This window comes from Heterodontus francisci, chromosome 31 (genome assembly GCF_036365525.1).
Source record: "Heterodontus francisci isolate sHetFra1 chromosome 31, sHetFra1.hap1, whole genome shotgun sequence".
Classification (NCBI taxonomy): Eukaryota; Metazoa; Chordata; class Chondrichthyes; order Heterodontiformes; family Heterodontidae; genus Heterodontus; species Heterodontus francisci.
In genome coordinates, this window is record NC_090401.1 from 44160193 (window position 1) to 44173263 (window position 13071).

General features: G+C 47.3%; 2 protein-coding genes across 3 annotated transcripts in view; one reads left to right on the top strand and one right to left on the bottom strand.

The window, feature by feature from the left end:
- The window catches only part of LOC137347216 (SH3 domain-binding glutamic acid-rich-like protein 3), a 171410-nt gene that overhangs the window by 113409 nt on the left and 44930 nt on the right, over positions 1 to 13071 (top strand). Inside the window, 1 exon segment of the mRNA XM_068011454.1 lies at positions 10964 to 11080. The gene's annotated coding sequence lies outside the window, so the exon portion shown is untranslated.
- ubxn11 (UBX domain protein 11) overlaps positions 1 to 13071 on the bottom strand; it is a 62944-nt gene that overhangs the window by 42106 nt on the left and 7767 nt on the right. For both annotated transcript variants that reach the window (XM_068011452.1, XM_068011451.1), the window contains exons 2-3: positions 10034 to 10071; positions 5246 to 5347 (exon numbers count right to left, since the gene is read on the bottom strand). In XM_068011452.1, the coding sequence (XP_067867553.1) occupies positions 5246 to 5347; positions 10034 to 10071 (140 nt within the window). The remainder of the gene's footprint in view (positions 1 to 5245; positions 5348 to 10033; positions 10072 to 13071) is intronic.

The window sequence follows — 13071 nt, forward strand, 5'->3', positions numbered from 1 at the left end:
AAGGTCGTTTTCAAAGCAGTTTTACCTGTAGTCTTTAATCTCAGATCTTGTGTTTTCACCACAGCTGCCACAATATAATGAGTTCTTTATGTTGGCTGTGCAACATAAATGAGATGCATGGAGTCCAGTTTGATGAAGATCTCAAACAGATTTATGAACAGATGAGCTATTATATACAGCACAGAGCAAACTATTTACAGAACCTTCGTCTGGGTGTTAACAGTTGCAGAGTGACGCTGGCTTGTAGTCACATGACTACATCCTGGTACTTAGCTCATTCGCATACTGAGATCTTAAAGGGACATCACTCTTCATGGGGGCAGCCTGTTAATTGGCTGAAGGTGCGGCCAATTAGCAGTCGCGGGGTGGGAATGGAGTCTGGACTGAGCAAGTGTGGGCCCAATTTAAACAGACTACGGCAGCCATTACTGTGGCTCGAGTTGCAGCAGCAGATATAGAACAGGAAAGGCAGAAGCCTGGAACCCAGGGTAGGGCTGCCCCTTGCTTCGCAGATGCAAACCTTAGAGATCCTCCTTAAGGCAGTGAGGGCGAGGACAGAGGTCTTATTTCTGGAGGGTGGCAGGAGAAGGTTACCCACCCAAACCAAGCAGGCATGGACTGAGGTCACCAAGTGTGGTCAGGAGGAACTGGGTCCAGAGCTGGAAAAGGTTCAATAACCTTATTCACTCTGGCAAGGCGAGTGCAGTGACAGATCCTCATGAAAGGCCTCTAAGTATTCAACCTCCAGCAGACACGCCAGCTGAGGAGCCTGAAGGTGTGAGCTGCTCCTGAACGTGAGAGGAATGATGTGCCCAGGGTACTTACTGAACCCTCACCAAGGCTCAGAGTCCTGGTGAAGCAGAGAACTTGCCAGCACTGATACATGCAACTTCCCATCTCAATGAGCCACTGTCATTGGCATAGACCCAGCAGTGCCTTATCTCTCTCTCCTTTATCCTTGCAGGAGAAAAGAGCTCATAGTGCCCAAAGAAACAACACTGACAGCTCATAATGCCCGGAAAGGGCACTGATAGGAGGAGGGGTGCCCCATTGGCACATAGTGACTGCCATGGAGGAGGCTGCTATGCAGGTTGTCAGGGCGACATCCAACCTTGTAGGAACAGGTTGGGGAAGGTGAGATGGGCAATCCTAGAGCAGAGGGTGTAAAGATATTGCAGTCTATAGATGAAGGAGTGGAGTGCGCTCCTCCCTGTCCGACAGCATTTCAAAGACTCAGGTGGATTGGGAAGCCTCAGCAACTCAGAGGCTTCTGCTCTCCAAGGCTGGTTCTCATGAGCTCTTCTCGTGTCCCTCACAGGTTCTGACATCGAGGAGAAATGATGCAGTCCTGTGTCTGCACCAGGACAAGCACTGGCATCAGAGACATCAGAGCAAGCACCATTACATCTGACAAGCGTACCCTCCACCAGCTCTGATGGGTCCTCGCAAGCATTTCGATAGGGCAGCACTGGGTGAAAAGCACATTATGAGTGAGCAGAAGGAGTTGAAGAAGGAAGAGGTAGCTGTGGGCAGTCCCCCTTGGATGATGGAAGACAGACACAGCCATGCTCAGGAGACTCTACTTAGACCAGCAGCAACAGATGTGTTCCCACATGCCAGAGCTCCCTGAGGCAGTGTGCAGTCATGGGCTGAGAATGGAGGAGTCCAATCAGCTCATGTGCATTACCATGGCTCAGGCCTTTGAACACATGAGTTCCTCCACTGAGAGAATGGCCAACCTCATGGAGAATCATATGAGGCAGCATTCGGAGTGAATGCAGGAGAAGCCCACTGACATGCACAGAATCCATACCACACTCTGTAGCCTTGACAGGACAGTGGCACTGATGGCGCTGAGACATTTGGAGTGGATGCCAGTTGCGAGACAGCTGGTGTTCCTCCAGCCATCCGGAACACCAACCAAGGCTGAGGCAGTCACCGAGGAGGCAGAGGGTGCCACCCCTCATGGGGCACCATCATCATCATTGGCCTCCTTGGCCCCTCTGACTGAGGCAGGGCCCAGTTACGGAGGCTGCCCCTGCATTGACTCCAGTGCAGCAATCTCTGAAGATCCCCCCTCTGGCACCTCCACGACGAGGACATCCGTCACATGTATCTCAGGTGCAAGCAGAGACAAATGAGCAGGCTGCCTCCACCTCATCCGAGGCCATGGGGGGCATCACATAGAAGTGACCGAGAGCGGAGGCCACGGTGTCAGGCTGACCACTGAGTGGGTCACTGGGATTGCCTCACCTGTCAATATGCATTTCTCTTTTCCAACACTGTGTAAATATTGACACATGATGGCAAATTTGTGAACTTCCATTCTTTAATGGCGAGACAGGAAAAGAGGGAAGAGATGGTGAACAGAAGCAACGGTCCTTGAAGGGAGGGCACTGAAACCTCTGGACAGATGTGCATTATTCATTGGCGGTAACAGTGGATCTATTTCAGGCTCCATCTTCAATGGAATGTTCTCACAGGCAGTTCAAAGTGAGTTCCAGACTATGCCATCATCCTGGGTTAGAAAGAGTCAGCTGAAACGTGCCTGGATCAGATGATTCCTGACGTTGATGGCATTCTGACATGACCCTCAAGTCCTGTGCCAGCCCCGGTCACCTCCCTGTGCAGCCAGGGCACCTGCATCTTCCTCCTCCTCCACATTCTGCTCCTCCTCTTCCTCTGATGAGCTGTGTCCTTCCAGGGCCTCGCCCTCTTCAAGGTCCACACTCTTTGGAGGGTCGTGTTATGGAGAACTCAGTAGACCATCACAATGTGTGAAACACTTGCAGCAATGTATTGCAGGGCACCACCTGACCAGATCAGGCACTGGAACCGCATCTTCAGAAGCCTGATGGCCTGCTCGATGGTGGTCCTTGTGAGCAGATGGCTTCAGTTGTAGCTGCTTTGTGGCTTCGTCTTGGGGCCATGTAAAGGGGTGAATAATCATCACTTCAAGGGATAACCCTTGTCCCCTAGAATCCATTCATGAAGTTTAGGGGGGATGGAATGAACAGCTGCAGCAGCCTGGACTGTCGGAGGATGAAGGAGACCTGGCAGCTGCCAGGATAGCGAGTGCACACATGCAGGAAGCTCTTGGTGTGGTCGCAGACCAGTTGAATGTTGACGGAGTGGAAGCCCTTCCTGTTGATGAATCTCACTGGCCAGTCTGGGTGTCCTGCTGGTACATGCATGCAGTCGATTATGCCCTGCACCTGAGGGAATCCAATGATGGAGACAAAACCCACTGCCCTTTGTACCTGTGAAGCCCCATCTGTCTGGAATTGATTGCACCATATAGTTCTTGAAAAAATGGCATCAGTGACCTATGAAATGCAGTGGTATGCAGCCGTTTGCAAAACGCCATCATGGTCTGCAACTGATCCTTGGAAGGAGCCAGTGGCAAGGAAGGTGAAAGCCACAGTGACTTTGGCACTACTGGCAGTGCATGGCAACCAGTGCGGTGAGGTATAAGGTGTTCCACCATGAGGGCACAAATCTCTGTGACCATCTGCCTGGAGAGCCGTAGTCGCCTGTGGCACTGGTTTGCTGACATCTCCAGTAGCTTTGTATTCGGCGATAGATCCTATGCTGAGGGTGTGGTTTCCGTTGCCTTCCTGCCCCTTGACCCTCTCCTCTGCCCATCTCATACCTGGGACTCTAATGCTTCTCTTGCGGAGGATGTTGCTCCTCATTACCACTAGATCCAAAATCTGAGAATCATGCTCCCATTACCAGCTTCTACCTTTCTGGCACTCAGCTGGACTCTCAATTATGTGTGGACGCCTTCCCCCCCCTTTCATGTTCCTAAGATGCCATGAGGGTGCCACCCTTCTGCACTGACCGAGTGCATTTTGACCATTCTCCCTGCAACCTTTGTACAACTGATGGCACCTGCGTGCCAAGGCTGAGTGCCCATCTCAGCCATGCTCCCTTTTATGAGCCCAGTTAATTTCATGACTGTCCATGACTGGTTCCCTGCTGTGTTGCTGCCTCCATGCACCTGGCCTTCTCCGGACCCAGCATGCAACCCTAGTGCCCCCACCAAAATCCCAATCTGGTCCTCTACGAGCTTTCAATGAGCTGTTCAACTAGCTTAATTGGCCTTATTGCCAGATTGGGTGGGTTTCCAGGGCCGGCCTTCCCCTGACCTGATGAAACTTGGCGGCGGCGGGAATGGCGACAGGAAACCTGCATGCCGGCTGGCGCCGCTATTTTCAGTGCCTGCCTGCCCAGTTCTCAATCCTGGCAGGACCTAAAAATCAGGCCTGTGGAGTCAACTTCCACATGCACATTGTTGATACCCAGCTCTATCTCTCTACCGCCTCTCTGACTCTTCCATTCTGTGTTGTCAGACTGTTTGCCCGACATCCAGTTCTGGGTGAGTCGTAATTTCCTCCAGCTAATCATTCGGAAGATCGTGACTGTCCTCGGCCCTGCCACAAACTCTTCATTTGCCTCTAACTCCATCTGCCCGTCCCTGGTCATGTGTCACATGTTGAACCAGACTGCTTGAATCTTCAGCGTCCTAGCTGACCCCAAGAGGAATCACGTGTCCCCACCATCACAAAACCCTCCTACTTCCTCCTCTATATCATTGCCTGTTTCCACTCCTGCCTCTGTCTATCTGCTGCTGAAACTCTCATCCTTTGTTATTTCAAGACTCAACTATTGCAACGCTCTCCTGGCTGGCCTCCCATCCTTCACACTCTGTGAACTTCAGCTCATCCTAATCTCAGCTGCTTGTATGCTGTTGCAGGCCCTGCTCACTAATCACCCCTGATCTATACTGGTTCTTGGTCACCCACGAACCCTACACCCTATATTTAAACTTTTTGCCCTAATGTTTGAAACTCTCCATAGCTTCGCCACCCCACCTCTCCTCTGCATCTCTGTAACCTCTTCCTCCCCTATAAAACCTATATCACCACCAAAATCTTCACTCATCTGAATTGGGCTTCTTGTGCAGTGCCCACCCCACATCTCTGTCTCACCAATGACAACTGCACCTTCAGCCATCTAGATCCAACACAGTGGAATTCCCTCCCAGAAACCTTCAGTATCACCATATCCTTAAAACCTCACCTCTTTGACCAAGTTTACAGCCGTCCCCAAACATGTTCTGCTTTGATTCAGCATCTGTTTTTTAATTACATCTTTGTGAATCACATGTTGATCTGTATCCTCAAAAAAAAAACTGTACTATTGCTTTCCAGTGTTTCATGGTCCTTATAACAAGTCATACCTTTTGCCTTTGACCTCGATGATGAGGAGGAAGTAGAAGTTTCTGAGGAGTGTGACCATGATAAAGGGGGCAGGATCTCACTCAGTAACGCAGCCTCATCATCTGCAGGAAGAGACAAATGGTTTAAGGGAATATTGTTGTGCTGCATTATTGCTTCTATTAAGTAAAGCTCCCTCTACAGTACTAAACTGTCACATCAAACACTAACAGGACAGGTACAACACAGATTAGATACAGAGTAAAACTCCCTCTACACTGTCTCAACAACATACCTTAATATCCATATCAAAACAGCACCTATGAGACATCTACCGTACCAGCCAAGGCGGTCAGAGTACCAATGGCCAATTTCGTGTCAATTTGTGTTGATTGAAATCCTGGTACCTTCCTGGTTGGGATTTCACCCTCCCAGTGATGTGCATTGTGCTCACACTGTTGGAACATTGCCAACTTTGCAGGATGTGTAGAAACCGAGGGCTTAGCACAAGTATGAAAACATTGTTGTAAGCACAAGCTTTCTGCTCCCACATCCTATAAACACCTGCAACCTTCTTCCACCACCCCTCAACCACATGCTAGTGAGCTCACCACTCAATGCAAATGGAAGGGTTTTTGACATCACTGAGTTCCCTGTGATGCCAGCGAGTGTGGCAATGCCTCAATTTTAAAATTCTAATTCTTGTGTTCAAATGTGTCTGTGGCCTTGCCCCTTCCTCTCTCTGTAACTTCCTGCACCCTGACAACCCTCGAAGATCTCTGCACTCCTCCAACTCTGGCCTCTTGCACATTCCTGATTTCCTTTGCCCACTATTGGCAGCCCTGCCTTCAGCTGCCTAGGGCCTAAGTGCCGAAATTCCCTGCCTAAATCGCTCCGCCTCTCTACCTATTTTAAGACACTCCTTAAAACCTACCTCTTTGACCAGCTTTTCTCACCTGTCCTAATATCTCCTTTTGTGGTGCAGTGTCAAATTTTGTTTGATAATGCACCTGAGAAGTGCCTTGGGATGTTTTTACACATTAAAGGAACTATATAGATGCAAGTTGTTGTTGGTGCAGAAGTGTTCACCCAATTTGCAAGCCATGCATTGCATGGGCAGTAGGACATATCACACAACCAAAAACCAAGTCAAACACAATGACAGATTTTCAACTTACTAACTGGTGTTACTCTGGCATTGGGAATGATTGGAAAAGAAAACCGGGCTGTTTCTATAACGGGCAACTGATCCACAGTGGCAGTTTAAAACCGGGTTGTTACATTAAAAATCTACCCCGGAGTCTCTGTGTATCCTAATGCTCATTTGTTGCTTGTCAATATCGGGCTGCCAGCGAGGAAAGGGCACGCGGCCACCTCTTCACCATGTGGATGGGCACTCATTAGGCACACTTCAACTGCTGGTCTACTGTCTGAAATTCAATAGCTACCACATTCTCTGCGCTTGTGCTCCATAAAGGTAATTCCAAATTGATCTCAGCTGGGTTGGTCTCATTGTCCACGGAATGGGTCAGAGTGTGTCGATCACCAGTTCTCACCTGAAATTGGGGCCCTTACACCATGACTTGCAGATAAATTGGGGCCGGCTGCCTAGGGTTACCACCTCTAGTTTGGACATATTCCTGGAGGTGTCTTCACAGGACCTCCTGCCTCCATCTATCTGCCCCCACATTTCAGTGCTGTATCTCTAAACTAAACTAAAATTTCCACCATCCATGACACAATATGTCCACGCTTGCGTTGACCTGCCCACATGCTCCTGCCATTGACTGCCCAACAGGTTCATCCTTGCAGTGTTCCACCTTCCCACAGCCAATCAGAAAGTGAACACACTCCTCATTGCCTAAATGGATAATTGTCGACTTTCAAACACTCTCTTCCCCCCCCCCGATATTTTTAATAACTAATAAACAAATGTGTTCAAAAGAATTTTTTTTAAAGCATTATGTTAACACCCTTGTGATTTTTTTCCCAGGTTGCTCGCAGCAGCGTCCTGGAGATTAATCTTTAATTCTTGGGGACTTAAGGACAATCCCAAAGGGTTGGGAACTCCATGACCACCCGAGAGAGGCAGGTGATTTGGGCTCCTATTAAAATATCACTGGCCTCCTTGTCGGGGTTAATGCGGGGGGTAATGTGACTGATCCCATTTTGAGCTGTTAACTCCGAATGATAGAGGTAAAACTTGGCTTCCACAAGTTAGGTAGGGAGATCACTGCTTCCTCACTAAGCTCTGCGCTTCCCCTTTGTCCCAAACTTGGATTTTTTCGGAGTCTGTGAAGTTAGTCTGTGCTCGTACTGCGTGCACAGGCTGTGGACTGAAGCGTGGGTAATTTTTTCACCGAATCACAGAATTATTACAGCATAGGAGGAGGCCATTTGGCCGATTGTGTCTGCACCGACTCTCCAAATGAGCAATTCACTTAGTGCCATTCCCCTGCCTTCTTCCCGTAACCCTGCACATTCTTCTGTTTTAGATAACAGTCTAATTCCCTTTGAGGTGGACGCCAATTGCACTGGGATTGCTCCATGCTGATTACAACTTGCATTTCAATGGGGCTCCTCATTTGGAGAAGCTCACTGCTGTCCATGGTGTACAGCAGATGGAGACTCTGGAGTTAAGGAGGAAAACTGAGGCCACAGTCCACAAAAGGGTTTTAAAGAGGCTTCTGAAAGCAGCTGGCAAGTTCCCTCACAGGCTACAAAAATGTGGAATACTTCCATTGCAACCACCCAGGCTTGCACGTGAAAGGATACTGATTGAATTTTTCCAGGAGGTGACTAGATGTGTCAATGAGGGTAAAGCAGTAGATGTAGTATACATGGATTTCAGTAAGGCTTTTGATAAGGTCCCGCATGGGAGATTGGTTAAGAAGGTAACAACCCATGGGATCCAGGGCAATTTGTTAAATTGGATCCAAAATTGGCTTCGTGGCAGGAGGCAGACGGTAATCGTCGAGGGCTGTTTTTGCGATTAGAAGCCTGTGACCAGTGGTGTACCACAGGGATCGGTGCTGGGACCCTTGCTGTTTGTAGTGTACATTAATGATTTAGACGTGAATATAGGAGGTATGATAAGTAAGTTCGTAGATGACCCGAAAATTGGTGGTGTTGTAAATTGGTGTTGAAGAGGAAAGCCTTAGATTACAGGGAGATATAGATGGGCTGGTGAGATGGGCAGAGCAGTGGCAAATGGAATTTAATCCTGAAAAGTGTGAGGTAATGCATTTTGGGAGGACTAACAAGGCAAAGGAATATACAATGGATGGTAGGACCCTAGGAAGTACAGAAGGTCAGAAGGACCTTAGTGTACTTGTCCATAGATCACTGAAGGCAGCAGCACAGGTAGATAAGGTGGTTAGGAAGGCACAGGAGATACTTGCCTTTATTAGCCGAGGCATAGAATATAAGAGCAGGGAGGTTATGATGGAGCTGTATAAAACACCAGTTAGGCCACAGCTGGAGTACTGTGTACAGTTCTGGTCACCACACGATAGGAAGGATGTGTTGGACTGGAGAGGGTGCAGAGGAGATTCACCAGGATGGTGCCTGGGCTGGAGCATTTCAGCTATGAAGAGAGACTGAAAAGGCTAGTGTTGTTTTCCTTGGAGCAGAGAAGGCTGAGGGGGGACATGATTGAGGTGTACAAGATTATGAGGGGCATTGATAGGTTAAATAGGAAGAAAATTTTTCCCTTAGCAGAGGGGTCAAGAACCAGGGGGCATAGATTTAGGGTAAGGGGCAGGAGGTTTAGCAGGGATTTGATGAAAAAAATTTTCACCCAGAGGGTCGTTGGAATCTGGAACGCACTGCCTGAAGAGGTGGTGGAGGCAGGAACCCCCACAACATTTAAAAAGAATTTAGATGAGCACTTGAAACGCCATAGCATCCAAGGCTACGGGCCAAGTGCAGGAATATGGGATTAGAATAGTTCGGTGCTGGATGGTTGGCACAGACACAATGGGCCGAATGGCCTCCTGTGCTATATCATTCAACGTTGCACGCTGGGAAGTCATAGAGTCATAGAGTTATACAGCACAGAAACAGGCCCTTCGGCCCATCATGCCTGTGCCAGGAATTTGGTCGGGCTATCCAATTAATCCCATTCCCCTGCTGTTTCCTCACTGCCCTGTGAGTTTTACTTTCAAGTATTTATCTAATTCTATTTTGAAAGTTACTGTTGAAACTGCTTCCACTGCCCTTTCAGGCAGTGCATTCCAGATCAAAACTATTTGGTGTAAAAGTTTTCCTCCTGTTGCCTCTAGTTCTTTTGTCAATCACCTTAAATCTATGTCCTCTGGTTACTGTCTCTTCTGTCACATGAAACAGTTTCTCCTCATTTACTCAATTCATGATTTTGAATAACTCTAGCAAATCTCCTCTAAACTTCTTTGCTCTAGAGAACAACCCCAGCTTCTCCAGTCTCCACATAACAAAGTAACAGCAGACTACACCATTACTGAGGAGAGGCAGGGTGAAGGAGTCAGAGCCGAGCTCAATCCTGCCTGCACAAATATCCATGGGTACTGTTCAGTGGTGATCAGGAGTGGGAGGCCTGGCTGACCTTTACCTTACCAGTCCTGTGGTTAGTTCGCTCACCAGAGACCAGGGTCAATGCCACAATGGGAGGTGTTGCTACCCACAGGACCATTAGAGGTGAGAACACCTTCCATTGCAGAGTCACAAGCAGGCCCTAACACTGAGACTTTTCAGCAGCTCCCGTTGGTTTCTGTGGTGACAGGGTACATCAGAATTAGATCTTGAAAGTGTTAGCAAAGGTTGGCCTGCCTTACCTGTGTAGCAGTCCTGTTCAAAGCACACTGCTCGCTTGCTGTGGAAAATACACCAAAGAAATTAAAACAATGGCATTCATGAGACAGCTTGAAAATGGCAAGTTCTTTCTTTCTTTCTCTATTCAGTGATTTGAACAGAAATAGGCAAAATATTTCTGAATGTACAAATAAAGAATAAATATATACAATTACAATTGGTTTAGCGGTGTCAGCTATGGCTCAGTGGTAGAGCACTCTGGCCTCTGAGGCAGGAGGCTGTGGGTTCAAGCCCCTTTTCCAAAGACTTGAGTCCATAATCCAGCCTGACCTTCCCAGTGCAATTCTGAGGGAGTACTGTGCCGTCTTTCGGATGAGACATTAAACCAAGGTCCTGTCTGCCCTCTCAGGTGGCTGTGAAAGATCCCATGGCACTATTTGAAGAACAACAGGGGAGTGTTCTCCCCAGTGTCCTAGCCAACATTTAGCCTTCAACCAACATCAGTAAGATCTGTCACTATTTCATTGCTGTTTGTGGGAATTTACTGTGCACAAAATTAGCTGCTGTGTTTCCCACATAAGAAGCAAAAGTGAAATGAGGAAAATCTTTTTCACACAGCGAGTGGTTAAGGTATGGAATGCACTGCCTGAGAGTGTGGTGGAGGCAGGTTCAATCGAGGCATTCAAAAGGGATTGGATAGTTATCTGAAATGAAAGAATGTGCAGCGTTGTGGGGAGAAAGCGGGGGAATGTCATCAGATGAATTGCTCATTCGGAGAGCTGGGGGGTGCAGACATGATGGGCCAAGTGGCCTCCTTCTGTGCTGTAACAATACTGTGATTCTATACAATAGTGACTACATCTTCAAAAGTATTTCATTGGCTGTAAAAAAGCACTTTTGGATGCCCTGAGGCTATGAAAGGAGCTAAATAAATGTAAGTCTTTCTTTTACAGGATACCAAAAAGCACCAGACTTTATGACCCCATTGTTTAAACAACCACCTTTACCATAAAACCAGCTGGAGTTCCTTCTTCTGACTGCTACCCATGGACGGTTGCTATATACGTAAGGTAAGGTCATCTTGAATGTGATGCCGCCACAGGACAATTGACACTCACTGTCTAGACTGTCTCTTTAAGGGGACATGGGGGGAGGGGGGCAAATGGCACCTCTGGAACTCTACCATCAATAGTGGCAGGAGGAGATGATTGGAATGTTGGTGGGCATTTAATATATGAGAAAATGCAATAATGTTAAAGTTAAAAGTAGCATTTAGTTTAGTTTAGTTTAGAGATACAGCACTGAAACAGGCCCTTCGGCCCACCGAGTCTGTGCCAACCATCAACCACCCATTTATACTAATCCTACACTAATCCCATATTCCTACAACATCCCCACCTGTCCCTATATTTCCCTACCACCTACCTATACTAGGGGCAATTTATAATGGCCAATTAACCTATCAACCTGCAAGTCTTTGGCATGTGGGAGGAAACCGGAGCACCCGGAGGAAACCCACGCAGACACAGGGAGAACTTGCAAACTCCACACAGGCAGTAGCCGGAATTGAAACCGGGTCGCTGGAAATACTGATTCTCGATAACTAGAAAGTATTATCCTGTGGTGAAGACAATCATGAAAAATGTTACAATGAGGAAATTCTGTCAGTATCAGCAAACTGGAAGACTGCAACGCTGGGCAAGGGGAGGTGAAATTTGTCTTTGGCCGTCGTGCAAAATTGGCGATAGCGAATTGACAGCCTGTCGGGCAGTCTGTAAAACGGGGACCTGATTTGCTGTCAGCCATTTTGTGCTGCAGTTAAAGATGAATTGTACTCCCTAGATGCTGTGCCACAATGTTGAATAACCCGCACAAAATAAAGATCGTTGATATAATTTTAATATAAATACAAGTTTGTCACTATTAAATCCAATAGTGAATTCAGCAGAAACTTCTTTAGCCACTGTTTGATACAGTGCCACACAACAGACTTGTGAGCAAACTTGTAGCGCATGGAATAAAAGGGATGGTGGCAACATGGATACGACATTGACTGAGTGACAGGAAACAAAGAGTAGTGGTTAGTGGATGTTTTTCAGGCTGGAGGAAGGTTTGTAGTGGAGTTCCCCAGGGATCAGTGTTGGGACCCTTGCTTTTCCTGATATTTATTAATGACCTAGACCTTGGTGTACAGGGCACAATTTCAAAGTTTGCAGACGATATGAAAATTGGAAGAATTGTGAACTGTGAGAAGGATAGTGTAGAACTTCAAAAGGACATGGACAAGTTTATGGAATGGGCAGACAGGTGGCAGATGAAGTTCAATGCAAAGAAATGTGAAGTGACTCATTTTGGTAGGAAGAACATTGAGAGACAATACAGAATAAAGGATACAATTCGAAAGGGGGTGCAGGAGCAGAGGGATCTAGGTGTATATGTGCATAAGTCATTGAAGGTGGCAGGACAGGTTGAGAGAGCAGTTAATAAAACATAGAGTAGCTTGGGCTTTATTAATAGGGGCATAGAGTACAAGAGAAAGGAAGTTATGTTGAAGACAGATTGGAGAAATTAGGACTGTTTTCCTTGGAGAAGAGAAAGCTGAGAGGTGATTTGATAGAGGTATTCAAAATCATGAGGGGTCTGGACAGAGTAGATAGAGAGAAACTGTTCCCACTCATGAAAGGATTGAGAACAAGAGGGCACAGATTTAAAGTATTTGGTAAGAGAAGCAAAAGTAACATGAGGAAAAACTGTTACATGCAGCGAGTGGTTAAGGTCTGGAATGCGCTGCCTGAGAATGTGGTGGAGGCAGGTTCAATTGAAGCATTCAGAAGGGAACTAGACAGTGATATGAAAAGGAAGAATGTGCAGAGTTATGGGGAGAAGGCAGGGGAGTGGAACTGAGGGAGTTCCTCTTTCAGAGAGCTGGTGCGGACACAATGGGCCGAATGGCCTCCTTCTGTGCTGTAACGATTCTGTGATTCTGAGAGTTGATAGAATACAGAACTTGCTACAAGAATGGTTGAGGTGAATAACATAAATGCATTTAACGGGAAGCTAG